Consider the following 19,917-nt stretch of genomic DNA (forward strand, 5'->3'; position numbering starts at 1 on the left):
ACCTACCTCTGCAGTGACTTTACACCGGATCGTTTTACAAACTTTCACCGGAAACAACTGGGATTCACTGATAATCCGCTGCAGAACCGACTATCCCCCGCCCAGGCCTTCATCCTCCCGTCCCGCCGACATCTGGTGCGTCGTGATCATAGACGCTCGTGATCAGTGATTGTTGTCTTGTGTGCTACTGCCGCTTTCCCGTGAGTGGGCGTGGTTTCGGCGCTGACAGCGGACACACCCCCAGCGTTTGAGAGCAGAGAATGCTGCTCATTTTTTCAGGTTTTTGATAAGCTATTTTATGTACTTCCCGGATTTTTTTATGATTCAAATTTGGCTGGGTGGTTAATAACACATTTATCTGTGGTGTGAGGAACTCAGAACACATGTTTAGTTTTGACTTTACAGGGACTTTAAGTTGGTGGTACGTATCAAAGTAACATCCACATGGATGGCAGGACCCAAGGTTTCCCAGCAGAACATTGCCCAAAGCATCACACTGCCTCCGCTGGGTTGCCTTCTTCTCATAGTGCATCCTGGTGCCATGTGTTTCCCAGGTAAGCGACACGATTCATCAGACCAGGCCATTCTTCCATTGCTTTCGGGGGTGCATGGTCAGCGGGTCAGCATGGGCACTCTGACTGGTCTGCGGCTATGCAGCCTCATACGCAACAAAATGCGATTCACAGTGTATTCTGACACCTTTCTATCAGAAACAGTATTAACTTTGATTTGAGCTACAGTAGCTTGTCTGTTTGATCAGACCACACAGGCAAGCCTTCGCTCCCCACGTGCATCAATGAGCAATGTATCAAATAATGTTATGCCTGGTCGGTGTGTATATGTGTGTGGGTGAGTGTGTGTGTGTGTGTGTGTGTGTGTGTGTGTGTGTTGGGTGGGTGGGCGATTCTATAATTGCTGGTACATTTGGTGTCAAAAGTCATTATTTTTTTCTGCTCTTTTCTCAATTGGTTTTATTTGAAATTATTTCAACAATTTGTTACTTATTGTCATGGACTGTTACAGACCATATCAATATCTTATATAGCTGAAAATCATTTTTTTATTTGTTTCCCCATCATGTATCATTGTGTAATCAAAATATTTTATTTTACTTTTGGTAATATTTTGGTTTATTTTATTTATAAAAGCCCTAAATAGTCATTTTCCTTCATCTACAACATTGCATTGTTTAAAAATAACTTTTATCTTGTAGGATACAGGAAATGTCACTCAAGGTGTGTGTGCTCTCTCTGAGAAAATAATTAATCTAAAATCTAAAAAGTTCGGTTTCACTTTATTTTGATGGTCCCTTTAACACATTCTGTTGACTATAAATAACATTGCACCTACATGTCTACTAATTCTCATTAGAGTATTAGTAGACTGGTAGGGTTAGGGTTAGAATAAGTTGACATGTACTTGCAAAGTTACTTATAGTCAGTAGAATGTCTGTTGGAGGACCATCACAATAAAGAGTTAGCAGACATTAAGCAGACAGTCTACTGATAATCTAATGAGAGTTAGTTGACATGTAGTTGCAAATTTACTTATAGTCAACATAATGTTCAAAAGGGACCATCAAAATAAAGTGTTACCAAAAGTTCTGTATCAAAAGGACTTTACACTGATCACAGTGGGTTGTTTAAAAGTCTTTTAATCATGATTTCATTAGTGCCATGTGCTCTTAGCATTTATGATAGCAGGTGGAGTTTTTGGCTAAAAGGTTTAAAATGGTAAATTCTGTTACAATCAAACTCTTACCAATATTACTTGCCTAATTTGTCTGTAACAGAGTTGACAAACAATACTTTAAAGAAAATAATTTTTTGCTAAAACTAAAAAAGGAAGTAACGTGTGTTTGGCAAGCAAATCGAATATGTTTTCAATAAGATACTGGAAAGATTTTCTTTTTCCTTAACTTTTTGAAATGACAAATGTATCTCCAATTATAGAATTATACTATAAATACAGGTATACAGGTGTTGCTTATTAAAAATAAAAGTCTTACCTGTACTGTTGTCTGGTGTCACATCTCCCTGCATTCGTTTCTCTAAGTTTTGTTGCCAAAACTCTGATTATATTCAGGAACAACAAAAAATTTACCTTTGGGGGAAAAGTACACTCATTAAATGGATCATAATTGATACTAATCATAGACACATGAAATAACTGCATTATTGGAGGATTCTTACACTGTATTTACATAAAAGCAAATGGAAGGCAAATAAATCAATTATTTGAAGTTTACTTTGTATGAATCATGCAAAGGTCAAAAGAAGTACTGTACTAAAAAGCACCGACTTTTTGAATGAATATATTTTTCTTATGGAAACGTACAACAATTGCTGTCAGAATAGGGATCTGCACAATCCACTTCAGGTTTCCTGCACTTAAATCCCAGCACCTGTTGATCATAAACCATACCAGTCACTTTTAGAAAGACCAATCCAGACATCTTATTAATATTTAATACATACTTTACATAGCTAGCCTGTTTTTTCAAGAGTCTTTTGCAAAACATTATTTACCATGCACAGAATATTTGATTTGTTCGATAAGCTGAATTAATACTGCATTGCGGTATAAATGCACAGTTTCAAGCATAAACACTTACTCAGTGTCAGCAAGAGTGGCTCTCACACTGGCCCAAATTGTGACAAACATCGCAGGAACACCTGTTCAGTGAAACATTCAGTGACCTTCACTTTTAAGTTGCAACATACAGAAGGACATATGGATTTATTATTATTACACAGCACTCAAGGCTAATAAGATTGGCCTTGATTTTTGATAGTCTTGGATAAAATGTATTAAGAAAAAAATACTGTATGCCATGATTTATTTATGAATTGTTGCATCTTTTACATTATTTGAATTTTTGCTGTATAATATTTTCCAGCTATCATTGCAAATTAATTAAACAAAATATATATATATTTTTAATAGTAATATATATCAGAGTGGGTAACACTTTAGATTAGGGAACATATTCACTAATAACTAGCTGTTGTAAGCAAGAATATTACAAACATATTGGTTGTTTATTAGTACTTATAAAGCACATATCAATGCCTTATTCTGCATGACCATATTCTACATCCCTTAACCTACCCCATACCTAAACATAACCACTTCAACAACTACCTTACTTACCATCAATAAGCAGTAATTAGGAATTTATTGAGGTAAACTCATAGTTAATAGTGAATATGTGTTCTCTAATCTAAAGTGTTACCTCAGAATGTAAAGCTGAGGTACTGGGGTAGCAGAAGAAAAATCCTATTGTTGAGCCCTGGCTCTGCAACCCTGGTTTAAGCAACAGAGAAGTGGCTCAGCTCCACAGCATCCACATTGTATGCGCTGTGCATGTCCAGCTTTTCCGCACAGTGTGTACAATGCAGGAGCCGTGGAGTCCAAAGTATATCCACAAACGTGTCTGCTGCCGTCTCCAAAAGACACAGCACATGCCACTGCGCTGCACTGGAAACAAGTAGCAATTCTTAAAAGTAACTGTTGCCATTAAAACACAAAATCTGTTTGATTTACCAATTGATAGCCCAATTAGTTATTTATTTCAAATTAACCAGAGAAGATGTCTAAAGAAAGCAGTAATTAAAACTTTCGGACATGATTTGGTGTCTGTAGCCAGAAGCTGAATAATTACGCCCTAGTGTTATGTACTAGAGATAAGTGTATGTGCACACGTTTACTCACCCCATCCAATCAAAGTAAAGCCCCAGAGGTACTTCCTGTCTGAGAAGAAGGTCATGAAGATAAGGCTGTGCAGGTATAGGCCTTCCACCAGAATCCAGTAATAATTAGTCGCCAAGAAGTACAAGAAGAGAGTCACAGCCACCTTACAGCCAATCTTGAAGGGTAAAGGAGAATTGATTCAGCACATATTGATTAGAAGCAAGTGTTCCTTCATGGTCACCTTCATTTGCTTTTGAGATACAGACTACATGTAACTTGACTGTGAAAAGCAGGGCAGACGAGAGCCGCGAGAGAGCGGCGTGAGGCTGGTGCGTGATTGATGACGAGCGCCAGCTGTCTTGCGCCGTCTCGGATCTCTTGACGACAGTGAAGGACGAGAGAGGACCAGGCCTGGACTTTATGTTGTTTTGTTTACGTTTTATTATGTTTGCCGTTTTTACTTTCATTTTGTTTATTTTAAGATTAAAGTCTTTTGAATGTTCATGCTACCGTCGCTTTTATGCTTACGTCGCTCCTCCGTGAGAGAGCCGAGACCGGTGTGACGCGCAGCTGGCGCTCATCATCAATCATGCACCGGCCTCGCTCCGCTCTCTCACGGCTCTCGCCCTCCCTGCTTGTCACATTGACTAACCCCCCAAAATCACAACTTATTCTTTAGAGAGAAGGACAATTTAAAACAAGTGTCGAAAGATAATTTGAGAGCTTGCCAAGTTGCTAAGGTGTTCTGAAATGTTATTCTATTACTAGGGTGATCATCTCTGGTTACTCTCGTAACCTCGGTTCCCTGAGACAAGGGAATGAGACATTTTGTGAAAACACCTTTGACCACCTCTTCTTATTGAACCATGCCAGTGTCTCACACTGACCAATGGCATTTAAGCATGCCAAAAGGAGGCAGTTTGCAGCCTATGTGGTAAAGTGGTGCCAAATGGCAAACCCTCTGAATCTTTTGACTAAGGAATGACTGGCGAGATTGCCGGATAGTTCAAGTGCAATAACATGGCCAGCGTACAGTACACAATGTCTTGTTCCCTCATCTCAGGAAACTGAGGTTACAACATTTTAATTTGACACAACATAATAAATGTGCAATCGACAATAAATGTGCTGACTGCAGTATGTGTAAATCCAGCCAGGGATGAGCAAGAGGGCATGTAAACAGCCTGTGTTTGGAGCCACTTCCAGTTGACATGATAAAACACCATTGGCCAGTGAGAGACTGGTGTGATTTAATAAGGCTTTTTGGAAAAAGGTGTTTCCCCTGTGTCAGCTACTGATGCAATGTAAAGTGAAATTGAGGGAACTGGTGGTTGCAGGGCGACTGCTTACTCTTCCAAGTCAAAAGAACACATCCTCAACTCCCTATTATATCATGGTCTTCGGACCCATATTCATGCCAAAAGAGAATATCCATAATCCTTCCTGATACTGAGCATGAGTAACTACCATAGTTACTATAACGGTCTTAATTATAATGTTTAATTAAAAATTAAATATGTTACATGACTTAATTCCTATAAAGCTTAATTGAAAATCCTGTTTCCAGGTTACACATTTATGTGGAAATTGCTACAGTGACCCGACAACAACAAATGCTTTCAGATGATAACGACGCTCCCGCCTACTATGGCAACAACACAATGTGAGTTCCCTCTGCTATTAACTTTTGTATGTGTGCTGCACTTACAAACTGGGTTTTGTTGGCAGGAGGGGCTTCTGTGATGGATTTGAGATCCTCCACAGTGATGCGTTCCATTTCCTGCAATGCAGCACCAGAGTACAACACCACATCTTTCACAAATATACTAATGGCCCTCAACATGAACGATACAAACAGGTGCATGTGGATGTAGTTTCTGGTGCAGTGCAGCCGCCTAAAAGAATAAAACAGAAAGAAATAGAAAAGAGGTCAAACAGGTGTTATTTTGTAATTAGGAGTAAAAAGTTTGAGTTATCAAGGTAAATGAAATCACAGGCCAGAACACTACAAATCAGTATGCATTAGCAGATACTTGGAGCTGTGTCTGTATTTGTTTGGTTGCTCTCCAATGCCCTTTCACAGAGGCAAGAAGAACAATCCTCATCTTAATTAGGGCCAGATGAGTCTGGCGCTGACTGTAACACATTCTTTGGATTTAAAGGGTTCAGAAAGCACAAATGTTGAAAATCTAGGGCTCAAAAAGTAAGCTATAAAAACAAAATTGCAAGCATGTGTTACCCAAATTCCCTTCAGTTTGTCTACACTCTCTCAAACTAGTTTGACCGGAGCAAGTCTATTAAGGAATAGCTCCTCCAGATTTGTTGCAGTCTTCTGGAAAAAATGTTGCAGCTGATCTCATGAGAACTCATTAGGATTTCTAAGTAGTGTTTACAATACAGTTGTCAATATGTAAAATAAAAAAAAACAACAACATACAAATCTATTATATATATATATATATATTTGTATGTTGTTGTTTTTTTATTTTACATATTAACAACTGTCAATATGTAATATTCTGAATATCACATATATATATATACAGAATATTCTGTAAATATACTATTGTATGGCTATTTTGGATACATTATGGATACATTTTTTTATGGATATTTAACTCCCAACTCCACTCCGTACCAATGAACATAACAATTTTTTGCAAACAAACACACACGCACGCACGCACGCACGCACGCACGCACGCACGCACACGCACACACATGCACACACACATTGGTACTCCTATCATTATGAAAACATTCCATTGACAAGGATTTTTATACTGTGCAACAGGGAGGATATGATGGAGGGATGGGCAAAGTGAGGACCCAGCGCACAGCCAGTGCGATAGAGGGAGGAGCCATGGTGGAGTCAGGAAACTAACCGACAGAGGTGGAGCCAGGAGAGCTGAAAACCCAGGCAGAGCCAAGGAGACGAAGATACCAGATGAAACCTGTCCTGGAGGTTAAGGTGGATCTGCAGCGAAAAACAGTCGAGATGGAGCTAGGGTGCCGGAGGGACTGAGGACCAAGGCTGAGATGAAGAGAAGGCAGAGCCGAAGGGGTGGAGGGATGAGGTACAGCTGAAAGCCCGGAAGTCCATGGTGTAGGCATAGCGACAACTGACTAAGCCGAAGCCGGAGGGACGAGAAAGACCAGTAGAGTCGCGAGGACAATGGTTCCAGGTGGAGAGAAGGGGACAAGGAGCCAAGGTGAAGCTAGTTGACGGGCCAAGGTGGACTTACAGGCTTGGCAGCCCAAAGTGCTTGCCAAGGCGGAGCTGGAGACCAGAAGATCCGTGGTGATTCTGAGTTGCAGGGTTAAGCCAATAGAGTAGGAGCCAAGGCACTGATGGGAGCCAGCGGAGGAATGACCGAAGGACTAGCTGGGTTAGGTAGAGGAGGCGGGACCATCATCGATGAAGGAGACTTGGAGCTGAATGGGACCAGATGAGACACAGGAGACTTGGAGTTGGGCAGGATCAGTGGAGACACAGGAGACTTGAAGCTGGTTGGGAGACGAAGGTGACTTGGCTTGGGAATAGGAGGTCGCCAGGGAGTCAATTATATTGATCATGCCTCATAGGCAGTAAATGTACACCAGGGAAGGGGACATGAATGGAAAACAACTCCACACCGTAAAATTCACACTAAAATCCCCACTGGGATGGCCATGGGTGCCGGGTCTCACACCTGGTTAGACATGATGACTGGCTCAGTCACCAGGATGAATAAGGCTGCAGGCTCTGTCTCCAGGATGACCTTTCTCCATTAGTGGCAGGTCCTGACCCTGGCTCTTGACTCATGTTGGGCTCTGGCTCAGGTTCTGGGTCTGCGGTGGGCTCTGGCTCTGTGACTGTTGTGGGCGTGTTGGAAGGCTGGCTGGTTCTGAGGAGGGCGCAGGCTTAAGCCGAGTGTTTGTGGCGGGTAAGAGGCTGGGAAGCGGTAAGCTGGGAGGCGGGTAAGAGGCTCACCCACTGTGAAGGAGGAGCCACTTCTCAGGAGCATAAGCTTGACAAAATCTATAAACTTCCCTTTAGAACAATTAACAGCCAGGGAAACTAGCTGTTTTTGGTAATCATTGAGACCACGCCAAAAAGGAGATCAGAGCACTGTCCGGGTAATGGGTCCAGTGTGCAAAAATCCATAGGATTGGTCCTCAAGGGTGAGGAGGAGGAGAATGGCTGGGATGTCCATATTTCAATCTTCTCTTGGCCCTGCCATTCCAACCGTTTTATTAACAAACAAAAACGAAGAAGGTAATACAAATATAAACTTAAAACTCAGGAGTAGGAGAAAATGTAACAACTTACTAACTAAATAGCATAAAGACAACACAGGACACTGAACTGCAAACTGAGGAGGGTTTAAATACACAGAATAATGAGGGGTAACACAAGGCACAGGTATGGGGATTAATCAATCAACTAATGAATCATTAAAACAACAAATGAAAAACAGGAACATAGGGAACAAATGCAACAGGTACAGGAACTAGAACACTACCAAAACAGAACATTCACGTGATATGACAGATATGACAGTAAGAGAAACTATGTGAATTGCAAACAGCATTTTTGCACTCTTGAAAGGCACTGCAGGAGGCAAACATCACACATTCGCTCAGTGATATTTGACATTACTGCTGAAAATGTGTGTCATTAATTGCTTGAGGCAACAATTTGGAATAGTTACACAGATGCAGTGTTTTAATGGGACCAAGAATGGGATGTTACAGCTTAAAAAGTCTTGGAATAAAGCAAAAATAATGTTTTAGGTGCTACATGTGCTAACATGTTCATCCTGTATGTTTTAGTATTCATGCAAATGTCAAAAACATACATGTGCTTGAACCAAACTTTAAGTATAAATGCATTTATATTCATGAGATCACATTGGATATTGAAGCTGATGTCCTTTTGAGACATACTACTTTGTCTCAAAAGGATCCTGCATTGACATCAACTAAAAGAGTACAGGAATGTCTGCAACAAAATGCCCCTTCTTTCAACACAGATAGCAATCAATAGCAAATAAGAGCAACTCATGAGAATGACTGATCATTTTGTACTATAAGTGCACAATTTAAAAAATTGTTTCAGAACCACCACTGGTCAATAATGATTGCGGGTGTTTGTTGCTTTGGTTCAACACCAGACATTCACCACAAATTGTTCAGTGACATTTAAAAAAATAAGATTACTGTTATGATTTTTGGTATGGTTTACTGAGTGTTCTAAGATGTTTCTGGAGGCTCTCTAGCAGGGTTCCAACATATTCTGACCAACGAATTCTTATGATTTTTCCTTCACTGTATAGTGGTTTCACAAAATAACAGTATAGATGAAACATTGATATCATGTTAATATCAAACATATGATAATATCGTAAACAGGAACTGCAGATAAACAGTAAGCACAAAAGGGGTCAATACCACCAATATGTTCACCCAAATTCACTTCCATCATCCTGCAGATTTTGCCATGGTCCACAGAGTAATGCTCCCTATACACTCCTCAAATTGCTGTTCTTTTCACAGTAAACAACTGTCTGTCTTTGCCGATGTCAGTTCCAATCAAAACACTTTTTTCACTACAGGACTTGGATCACAGACAGGAATCGATATTTAACCTGCTAAGCATTAACTCTTCTCTCAGACGGCTTCTTTGATAATCCAAATATAGCGATTGTTGCACCAATTTGCCTTAGTTTTTGGGCTTTTGTCTGTGATCTCAATTAACTGCAATTGATCTTTCTTTCCTAAAATCATGTCTTTCATGGGTGGCATAAGCTGCAGATAGTTTTCTACAGCCTTAAATGGGAAAAAAATCATTAAGGTCTTAGTTGTGTTGTTCTATAGATATTGCAATATTATTATTGTAAATTCTGATAAAATATGATATTGCGATAGCCATAGATGACTGTATGGGTTTTAAAATATATATATATTTTAGACATTACACACAAAAAGTAGCCAAAGAAACAGTAGAACTAAAAACATTTATATTGACTATAGAAATTGACTTTCAATGCTCTTTTAAAGTTTTATTAATTTCCATGATTGTCTAGGACTGTCTGCATGGTTACTAGGATGTTGCTAGGGTAGACAGACATGGAAAGGCTGGTCTTTTATATATTTGGTTATTGTAACTTAAAAGTTCTAGGACAAATTACATTTAAAAATGAGGGTTTCTAATGAGGGATAATATAAATAGCCATGCAATTGATTATTGTCATTTCTTGTGTGATCATTCCTATTGTTGTTAATTCAGAAAATGTAATTTCTCACTAAAAAGCACAGTTCAGATTTTCATGTTGAAATGTAAAACCTTTTGGGTTTATTTTTGTTATTCCTCTTTCTCCTCTGGAGAGGTTGAGGGTGACTGCGTGGAATCACTTGCTTCCTCGTCATTAGACTAACTGCTGTTTAACCACCATCCCGTCAGGAGCGATTGATCGGGAGGTTCCGGAGAGCAAATCTGTGTGGAGCGTGTCTCAGACACTGGAGGTAATGTTTGAGAGTCACCGCACGGCATGGCTGATGTCCTGGAGCCCATGCACCTGAGACCATACTGCTGACACTGTGAGTGCAGAGCATGGAAAGGCTGGCAGCGCTTCAGCAGCAGCCCAAACGAGCCCATATTAAAGTCATTTTCCTGACCTGCATTTCCGGGTGCCTAGGCAATGGGTGCCTCTTAAAAACACGGAGCACTGGAGCCGAGTCAAGCTAATCTGGTACCTGTCAGCGGCTCATTCCGCACACGACCCGACCCTTTATTTGAATAAGCCCGCTGTATAAATAACGAAGGGAACCTCTTTGCATTAATTAGTAATGAAAATGGAACGATTGAACGCCAAAGTAATAAATGCACTCATATGTCTTAATGTTGAAAAAGAGCCAGCACACACACTGGGTGAACTAGTAGATAAACATTCATTTGATGCAGTTCAGGAAAACTGATCGCTTTAGTCAAGTCAAAACACAAAGTTTTACTTTAGCTTTAAAAGTAAAATAGTCCCGTTCCCCACACACTCAAAAACATTAACCCCTCAAAGCCATTGTGCCTCATTCTTGAAACAAGAGCAGAACACACAGCCATTCATACACAAACGTGACAGTTTCAGTAATGAATGATTTACACAAAAATTTGTTCTGCTCATGTTTATGATAAATGAAAGCACATACCGGCAACTCCACATTATATCATTCCCTTTCACAAAGTTCTTGATTACTTTGTTGTTTTTGGGCTCTACTAGAGCAGGTTTTCCTGCTTGAATGTTGATTATTTTCCCCATATTCTCCATTGTTGCAGTAACGCTCTGTTTAGTTCCTGTCTCTATGAAGCCCCTCCTTCTGAAAAGCACAATGTGCTCTGATTGGTCAGCTGGAGCAGTGTGTTGTGATTGGGAAATGTCCTGCCCCTTACCATAACCGCCAGTTTCAACACACTACTAACTAACTCAACCAGGCCCGCCCCTTTATTCTGCGTATTAATTATCTAAATGAGGAATATTGTGACGTGTTGGTTCCCGGAAGAAAACTCAAGACTACAATGCAGGCATTTCAGGGAGTTAAGAAACACTGAAACTGGTATAGAGAAGAACTGGAACTGGAGGGACTTTGGGAACCCTTTTCATGCTCAAACAGCAACATTACACACAAAAAAAAAGGTGAAGATGGACAAAAGCAGAATATGTCCCCTTTAATTTAATATAAATATCTGTATTTCGAAGCAGTATGCAAACATCGCCAGCTAGCAGACATTCATCACTGATGAAAATGATGAAAACTTGCATCAAGTAAATAAATAAAATTATCAGATTATTGATTATGTCTATGCAAGAACTGTATGGATCAAAGAGAAACGTAAAAATAAATGTAAAATAGAAAGACAATGTCAGGATATTTCATGTATACAGATCTTGTTTGATATGATAGTTTTGTTTAGAAAGTATCATACGAGAATCTCACAAACTTGTTGTCTGCACAGTCCCCAGAATGAGGAAAAGGCCCTTAAATTCCTCATTTGTGAGGGGTTTCGTGGGTTTTCTCACCGAAAGTATCCGAGGATGACTGTCGCCACCATAAGTGATCCCAGAGAGATGGAGTATCCCACCGTGTAGATCAGGTAAAGTCTGTCAAAAACCTCCTGAAAATGAAGACAACAATAAGAGAGTGAGAACAACAACAGCACAGATGGTATCAAGTATCATGCAGACAATTAATCTGATCCTATATTGAACATTTATAAAGAAGAATAAAACAATATAGCTTCAATTAGCAGCAATACCAGTACATTTTGCACTCCGTCCTCTTTAGTACTGTTTATTTTCAACTCTCACTGGAGCTGTCAATCACTTTAGTTCAGCGCAAGCTATTATAATGGGTTTTGCATCAAAAGCATTCACGAGAGTGCAGAAACGCAGTTGCAATGGCGAGATTATTGCATTTGTGCTCAAAGACATGACTGTGATCAGCTGTGCTGCAAACTTTGATGCAATGCGAGTAGATAGAAATGATGCTGTAACCCAGGGCAGTAACCACCATAGACATTGAGACATTGACAAGTCCCTCTCTATAATTAGAAATGCCCAAAATGCATTTTTACATGTTAGGCAGACAAAAATAAGAGTGAATGTGTGCATATAAAAAAAAAGAAAAAAATACAAACTGAAAATTACAAAATTAACTTCATAATTACAATAGAACTGGAACTTTTCCTGTTCTTATTTCTTTTCCTTTATTTCCTTAAATCCACTTGAATCCTTTTAATAATGTAATTCCCTTAAAGCTGCAGTCTGTAAGTTTTGCCTCTTTGTCGCCATCTATGTTTGAAACCTGGAATTGCAGTTCATTGCGGAATGATTATCTTTACGTGGGTTGTGCATCGTCACGGCTCCTCAGTGCGGATTAATCTAATGTTTTGAGGAGTAATATGTGTAAGCTGTAACCGCACCTGTGTGGATACTGTACTCGGAATTACAGATACTACATCTTGGAAGTATGACCAAAATAATAAGTTTCACCGGAAAATGTCATCTGAACAAGTAAGTAACATGTCTGCCACTTTTATTCTGAACGACTGAGAAACAAAAAAGCATAAATAATGTAAAAATAAATCGCGCTACCAACGGTGATTTAATCGAACAATTGACATTTTAATTAATCATCTCACATCAAACCGTGCAAATAATTATTATTGTTATACCTCGTTCTCAAATTGTTAATGTTACTAACATCAGCATTGTGTGACTATGTGTATTTAGTGTGTATTTGCATTACCTGTAGATTTCAATTTCTGTGCAGTCTAATCTTTTGCTTTTGACTACAGGTGAATCTCCAGTTGTCACTGATGATTGTCGTTTGGACCTTTCTGGATTACAATCCATCATCAAAATGATAAGTTTAATTATTCCAGCTGCTGTGAGAAAAGGCTATAAATAATCTGCTGCAGAACATGCTATCCGCTCCTCACATGTGATACTACTACTAGCCGCACTCCTTCTTTATGAATACAGACGTGACGTAATGGCGCAAAGACATGCTTGAATTTCCCACGGAAACCCACCAGTACTACGCAAATTATAACACATTATTACAAGCTTACCATTGTGAATATGGCTATTTTGAACACTGGCTGGTTATGTACTTGCTCAATTTTATTTTGGATCATTTTTAACCAAAAAAAGTTACGGACTGCAGCTTTAAATAAACCAATAAAACCAAAAAGTATGTTAATTTACAATGCAAATAGAACTAGTTCAAAGTCTGGAACCATTTAATTTGTTCATGTATTGTCATATATTATGAGCTTGTCTGAAACAATCCCACAGTTTCTTTATGTTTAGTACTATTTACACCACATGAAAATCATGTCAGCAGTGTCTGATTTCTGTTTGGGCTTAAACTCAAAGCTCAAGCATTTGCATCTTTTGGTGTGTAAATGAAAGCAGAGCTGGTAAAGGAATTATCAACTGAATCTCTGCCTTTGTCAGTTTTTCCGTCAAAAACACCACTGTTTATTTGGAGAGCAAGCTGACACCCTGTGACTAAGGTGTCTGCTCACTGGCTTATGCGAAAACAGTTTGTCTTGAAGTTCAGAGGCCTGACAAAAGCTAAGCAGTGAGCGGCCACACTTTCAACTAAGATTACTTCAGGCTGCAGTCAGCCGAGTGACTTCACATCGCGACCGCACGAACCGAGCTCGCTGGATCAGCGGCATGCGTTAGAGGAGAGCAATCCGGGGCTGACAGAACATGAGATTTGCCAGCTGTTAATACTTAACATGAGGGGTGATGGCCAAACCCAGCACTGCGATGGTGCCAGTCAGTTGCTGCACACCAAAGCATTTTATTTGTGTGGATGAACTTTTCATTAACTACAGAAGTGGCTCTCGGGATTTCAGCAAATGCCTATTCAAAGTAAATATAGGCATGACCTCAAAATATAGATCTCCCCTCTCAATCTACGATGTTACAGTTCAAAGGAAAATATCTTCCAAAAAAGTGGCGAATAATAAAAAATGGAAACCTTAATTGAAGATTTTAACATAATAATCTTGGTGCAGTGAGCATCCATGGATCCGAGAAGAATGTCTGAAAAACCTATCTAAAAAAGCAAATTATACCTTTGTGACAGAATTGTTATGAATATGAATAATTTAATCTAGAGGTCATCTGACCTGTTATTGAATGAACAACTGAGATATGAGCAACATGTTTAAACTTAAATGTCTGAACTGAATTTTGCCCAATTACCTTAATGATCCAAACATTCACATAATCTCATCTCATCTTGATCTATTCATGTAAATTTGTGGAACTAAAACAAATCAAAATGCCTTGCAAAAAGAGATAAGTGGCATGAGCGTAAAAGGTGTCAGCTTGTAGAGATTTTGTTATAGTGAGGTAGATAAATCTGCAAAGTTATTACAGAATAATGCAGCCCTTAAATTCAAATTAAATGCGAGAGCAAAATGAAACTGTGCAGGATGTAGCCCAAACAAGCCAATACAATGAAGAGCTTGTTATTAACTCTTTCCCCACCAGTGTTTTTTTTGTGCTAACCAGTGCCAGCGTTTTTGATAATTTTTACAAAAATGAATGTCCCCCAGAATATTTTGTTGTATGAATAGCTGAACATACAGCAATATATATATATATATATATATATATATATATATATATATATATATATATATATATATATATATATATATATATATATATATATATATATATATATAGCCTCTTCTTAAAAAAACAACAAAAACGTTTTATTCTAACTTCATGCATTGTTTTGTTTTTTCACTTGAATGTGGGTAAGTATCATACAAAAAGCAACATTTTGAACAAAAAGCTGAGAGAATCGTGTTTCTTCATCATCATGAAAGTTTATGATCTGCATGTGTTTTAAAGCTATATCAATTTAAACTTCTGACTTCTGATATATGGTTTTCCCAGTGCACACACCCGAAGCACGGGCACATAAAGCTGGATATCAGACGGAGCGCCGGAGCATTTATTTTAACTTATTAAAATAAGCTCTCTTTCACATCTTATTGAGCTTAAACTGCCAAACACACACAAGGTTATTCCAAAAACACGCAAAGTTCACATAAACAGTCGGTTATGTCTGTGAACATAAACAGCAGGGAAAGAAATTGCATGTGACAGCAGCGTAATATACAGTACCTACTGCTATATATCACCAAGTGCAATGCAAAGCGTCAGATGCAGTGGTGTAAAGCAAGACGCCACTGGACACTGGAGCAGTAGAAAAGTGTTCTCTATAGTGATCCCTCTTCTCTGTCTGGCATGAAGAATTTCATCCGATGGACAAGTCTGTGTTTTGGCGGTTGCCAGGAAAACGGTACTTGACTGACTGCATTGTGTCAAGTGTAAAGTTTAGTGGAGGGGGATTGTGGTGTGGGGTTGTTTTTGAGGGGTTGGGCTTGGCCCCTTAGTTCCAGTGAAAGGAACCCTAATGCTTCAGCATACCAAGAAATTTTTGACAATTTCATGCTCCCAACTTTGTGGGAACAGTTTGGGGATGCCCCTTCTTGTTCCAACATGACTGCGCACCAGTGCACAAAGCAAGGTCCATAAAGACATGGATGAGCGAGTTTGGTGTGGAACTTGACTGGCCTGCACAGAGTTCTGACCTCAACCTGATAGAACACCTTTGGGATGAATTAGAGCAGAGACTGCATCATCATCAACATCAGTGCATGACCTCACAAATGCGCTTCTAGAAGAATGGTCAAAAATTCCCATAAACACACTCCTAAACCTTGTGGAAAGCCTTCCCAGAAGAGTTTAAGCTGTTATAGCTGCAAAGGGTGGGCCAACTGCATATTAAACCTTACGGATTAAGAATGGGATGTCATTAAAGTTGATGTGCATGAAAAGGCAGGCGTCCCAAAACTTTTGGCAATAAAGTGTATGTACTAATGTCTCTCATTAAGTTATGAAAAAGTTGGTTTTCCATGTTCTCTGAACATGTAAATGTTTTTGTGCTAACGTTTTGAAAACATTATTAAAGGGTAACTTCAGTGATTTAGCATTAGGCTTTGTATCAGTAGAAACCCGGTAGTATATTCAAATTATGGTACTTTCTCCCCTCATATCCCCCTGAGACAAGAGAATTATGCATTTTATTTCTGGAAAAAATCCTCCGATGACGCAAATATCGTCATTTTGCGTCATCTGAGGATTTTTTGGCCAGAGGCTAAAGACTACAGCCACTAGATGGAGCTGTTCCGTGTTTATCAACCCGCCCATAGGGGAGAGATCTCCCTCACAGAATGTAAGACACAGACGGCCGTACGGACATTCATAACGGGGCGATGCAGAGCAAAGTGAGTGTTTCAACTTTTCAATGAATTCCTGTGATAGTTTAGCTTCCATATGCGATCTGAAAACGTGCCAGATTGGCGCTTAACGTTACCTCAGCTCTGCTCAGCTCTTCGAAGAATGAAATCAGACACTGCTGCGTCTGTGCCGTGACTTCCGTTCGGCTCACTCACACTTTATTGAAAAGACGCGTTCAGTTTTTAATTGTAGTGTTTATTCTTTAACTGAACAAAATTATTGTATTAATATTAATAGGGGTGCACCGAAATTTTGGCCGCCGAAAATATTCGGCCGAAAACGGCATTATCGGTTTCGGGCCGAAATAAAAAAAACAGAAAACGTAAACCAAAAATTCATGTCACCCACCCCACGCAAACGCTTGTTTATTCTTTCGCCTGGCTCCGCAGCGCGAGCTTCCGCTGACTGCGCACGCTCCTCCCCAAACGGACGAGGCGTTTATACTCGATGCGCTCACCTTTGTGCTATTAAGTTTCACTCACGGTCGAGCTGTTATCACGCAACGCGTCTGCCTATCAAAGATTAAGCATGTCAGCGGTTTGAGAACAAATAGAGACGTATCCAGCTGAACTACCCATTGCCAGAAGCGACAATCCCCTTGACTACTGGCACGCGAATGAAGGCCGCTTTCCATTGCTTGCACGGATTTCACGCAGGTTATTTATCTGCCCCAAGCACCAGCACAAACAGTGCACAGACAGACTATTTAGTGCAGCATCTCATGTTCTTAATGAGAACCATTCTGTGATTTTCTGTGCAGTTATTTAGATAATTGTGGATCTTTTTTGCACAACTGTTAAAAAACAATTTTATTTGATGGAACATAAAACTTGAAGAATAATATTATTTGGTATTATTATTTATATTTATTGTAAAAAATAAAAATATTTTAGGTTTTGTTATGTAACTGAATAAAGGTTTGATTATTTTATTGGTTTGTGATTTTTTTTTCTTTTCATTTCAGATCCATTAAATTCAAGCAATATATATATATATATTATTTTAGAATACTTTTTTAAAAGAAGACATTTTCGGTTTCGGCCCAGAATTTTCATTTCGGTGTATCACTAATTATGAAGATCAAAACAACGGTGTATGGAGTGGCCTCGTAGGGCAGCGAAGCAAGTGCATTCTGGGAGTTGTTATCTTTCATCCACATGAGACAAATATAAATTTTCTGTCTTTTCTCAGTCTAGAAGGCACCAAATTAAAAAATAATTTCACATTTCTACTACATAAATTACCCAGTTTAAATACAAAGCTTAACGCTAAATCACTGAAGTAACCCTTTAAAGACCAGATCATTTTGAACAAATATGTTCTATTGACATAACTGAAAAAAAAAGTTTGTTTATAACTTTGAGAGAACCTTGACAGAACGTTCCCTGTTAGCTGGGATGTTCTGTAACCGAGGTTCAACTAAATTGATTACGCCGATTCCATTGATTAAATTCGATTCAGACTCCTGCAGTGGAATACACTTTCCACTGAGGGTTCAGTTTATGTGCATTCCTCATCTAAATGGTAAATAGTTCTGCCCACAGCTCAGCTTTTCGCCAGTCTACACCAAAATGAAAAGCACACAGTTCAGAGAAATGAACCTAAACAAAGCTAAACAAACAAAAGACTTCAGTGTTAACATTGATGACTAATGAACTGTGTCCACACAATGTGGTTTGACTTTTAAAGCAATATGAAAAAAAGTAATTTCCTCGCATGCTGTTCCAAGCTAAATTCCAAAGTCTTCTAAAGCCATGATAACTTTGTGTGAGGAACAAATCAAAATGCAAACAATTAGAAGGAAACACTGAGGGGGAAACTCACTAAACAGTTGCATCAATTTTGCTTATGTCAACACAAATACCTGTGTCTCATTCACTAACTACCAGCACACAGTGCTGAAATTGTGTGAAACTGCGTCTTCGATATGTAAATTAAGACACTGACATTCCCCTGTGTGCAGACATGCCTCATTATAGACTGCGCTTCATTCACAGAAAAAAAAGCCTGCTGCAATGTGTATGAATATGTGTATGTGAGTATGTGTATGTATGCCTAATGCAATTACTGCCAAATGAAGTAATATATGAATGTAGCCAAGGCTATATATACTGAAAAAACATGTTTGCTGCTTGTTCACTTTACTTAAAATGAGCCAAAACTACACAATTGCTCAACACTGTCACAGCTTAATTGCATTGATCCACATACAGTGCTGCTTGAAAGTCTGTGCACCCCTTGCAGAATCTGTGAAAATGTGAATAATTTTAACAAAATAAGAGATATCATACAAAATGCATGATATTGTTTCTTTAGTACTGTCCTGAATAAGAATAAGATTTGTACATATAGTCTACTAGAAAATAAAGGCTGATTTTATTCAAATGCAATTCAAAAGTTTATGAACCATGGATTCTTAATACAGTGTCTCGTTCCCTGGATGATCCACGGCTGTTTTTTTGTTTTGTTTTATGGTTGTTCTTGAGTCCATTGTTTGTCCTGAGCAGTTAAACTGCCCACATTTCTTCAGGAAAATCCTCCAGGTCCTGCTAATTGTTCAGTTTTCCAGCATCTTTTGTATATTTGAACCCTCTCCAGCAGTGACTATGATTTTGAGATCCATCTTTTCACACTGAGGACGATCGAGGGACTCAAACACAACTATTAAAAAAGGTTCAAACATTCACTGATGCTCTAGAAGGGAACACGTGTACATATATATATATTTTTTTATTTAGTACTGCCCTTCTGAAGCAACAGAAGATACTTGCATGTTTCCCGGAAGACAAATTAAGTACAATTTACCTTGATCTTCAAATTCAAAAAGTTTTCACCCCCGGCCTAATGTGTCGTGTTAAGAATCAAAGGTTCATAAACTTTTAAACGGGGCCATTTTTATAAATTTAGCTATTTTTGTGTCTTGTGCACTACATGTAAACATATTTTATGTAAACTATCTTATTCAGGACAGTACTAAATACAATTTTTGGTATGATCTCTCTTATTTAGTTAAAATTATTTACAATTGCACAGATGCTGCAAGGGGTTCACAAATTTTCAAGCAATTCAATTCAGTTATTATTTCTGTAAGTTTTTATGGTTATCATAGTGCTGAAGAGTAAAGCCTGTGATTGTGTCATACCTGATTGAAGACTATAAGCTGTGCTAATGCTTCAGTCTACTGAAAATATAGACTGGAGTATACTAGAATCTACTCAATATAACTGAGCTAATGAAACTTAAAACGTTAGGCTAAAAGTTTCATAGTGTAACATCAGTGTAAAAATGTCTTATACACACTGTAAAAGTAACCATTCAGTTTGTTTGGTTAAATTTCATGCCATGTTTTGAG

General features: G+C 38.8%; 1 protein-coding gene across 1 annotated transcript in view; it reads right to left on the reverse strand.

Moving 5' to 3' along the window:
- Positions 1-19,917, reverse strand: part of pth1r (parathyroid hormone 1 receptor) — a 149,642-nt gene that overhangs the window by 6,200 nt on the left and 123,525 nt on the right. Inside the window, exons 5-10 of the mRNA XM_079819867.1 lie at positions 11,748-11,842; positions 5,402-5,588; positions 3,715-3,868; positions 2,615-2,675; positions 2,338-2,404; positions 2,009-2,103 (exon numbers count right to left, since the gene is read on the reverse strand). Of these exons, the coding sequence (XP_079675993.1) occupies positions 2,009-2,103; positions 2,338-2,404; positions 2,615-2,675; positions 3,715-3,868; positions 5,402-5,588; positions 11,748-11,842 (659 nt within the window). The remainder of the gene's footprint in view (positions 1-2,008; positions 2,104-2,337; positions 2,405-2,614; positions 2,676-3,714; positions 3,869-5,401; positions 5,589-11,747; positions 11,843-19,917) is intronic.

This window comes from Gobio gobio, assembly GCF_949357685.1.
Source record: "Gobio gobio genome assembly, chromosome: 6".
NCBI lineage: Eukaryota > Metazoa > Chordata > Actinopteri > Cypriniformes > Gobionidae > Gobio > Gobio gobio.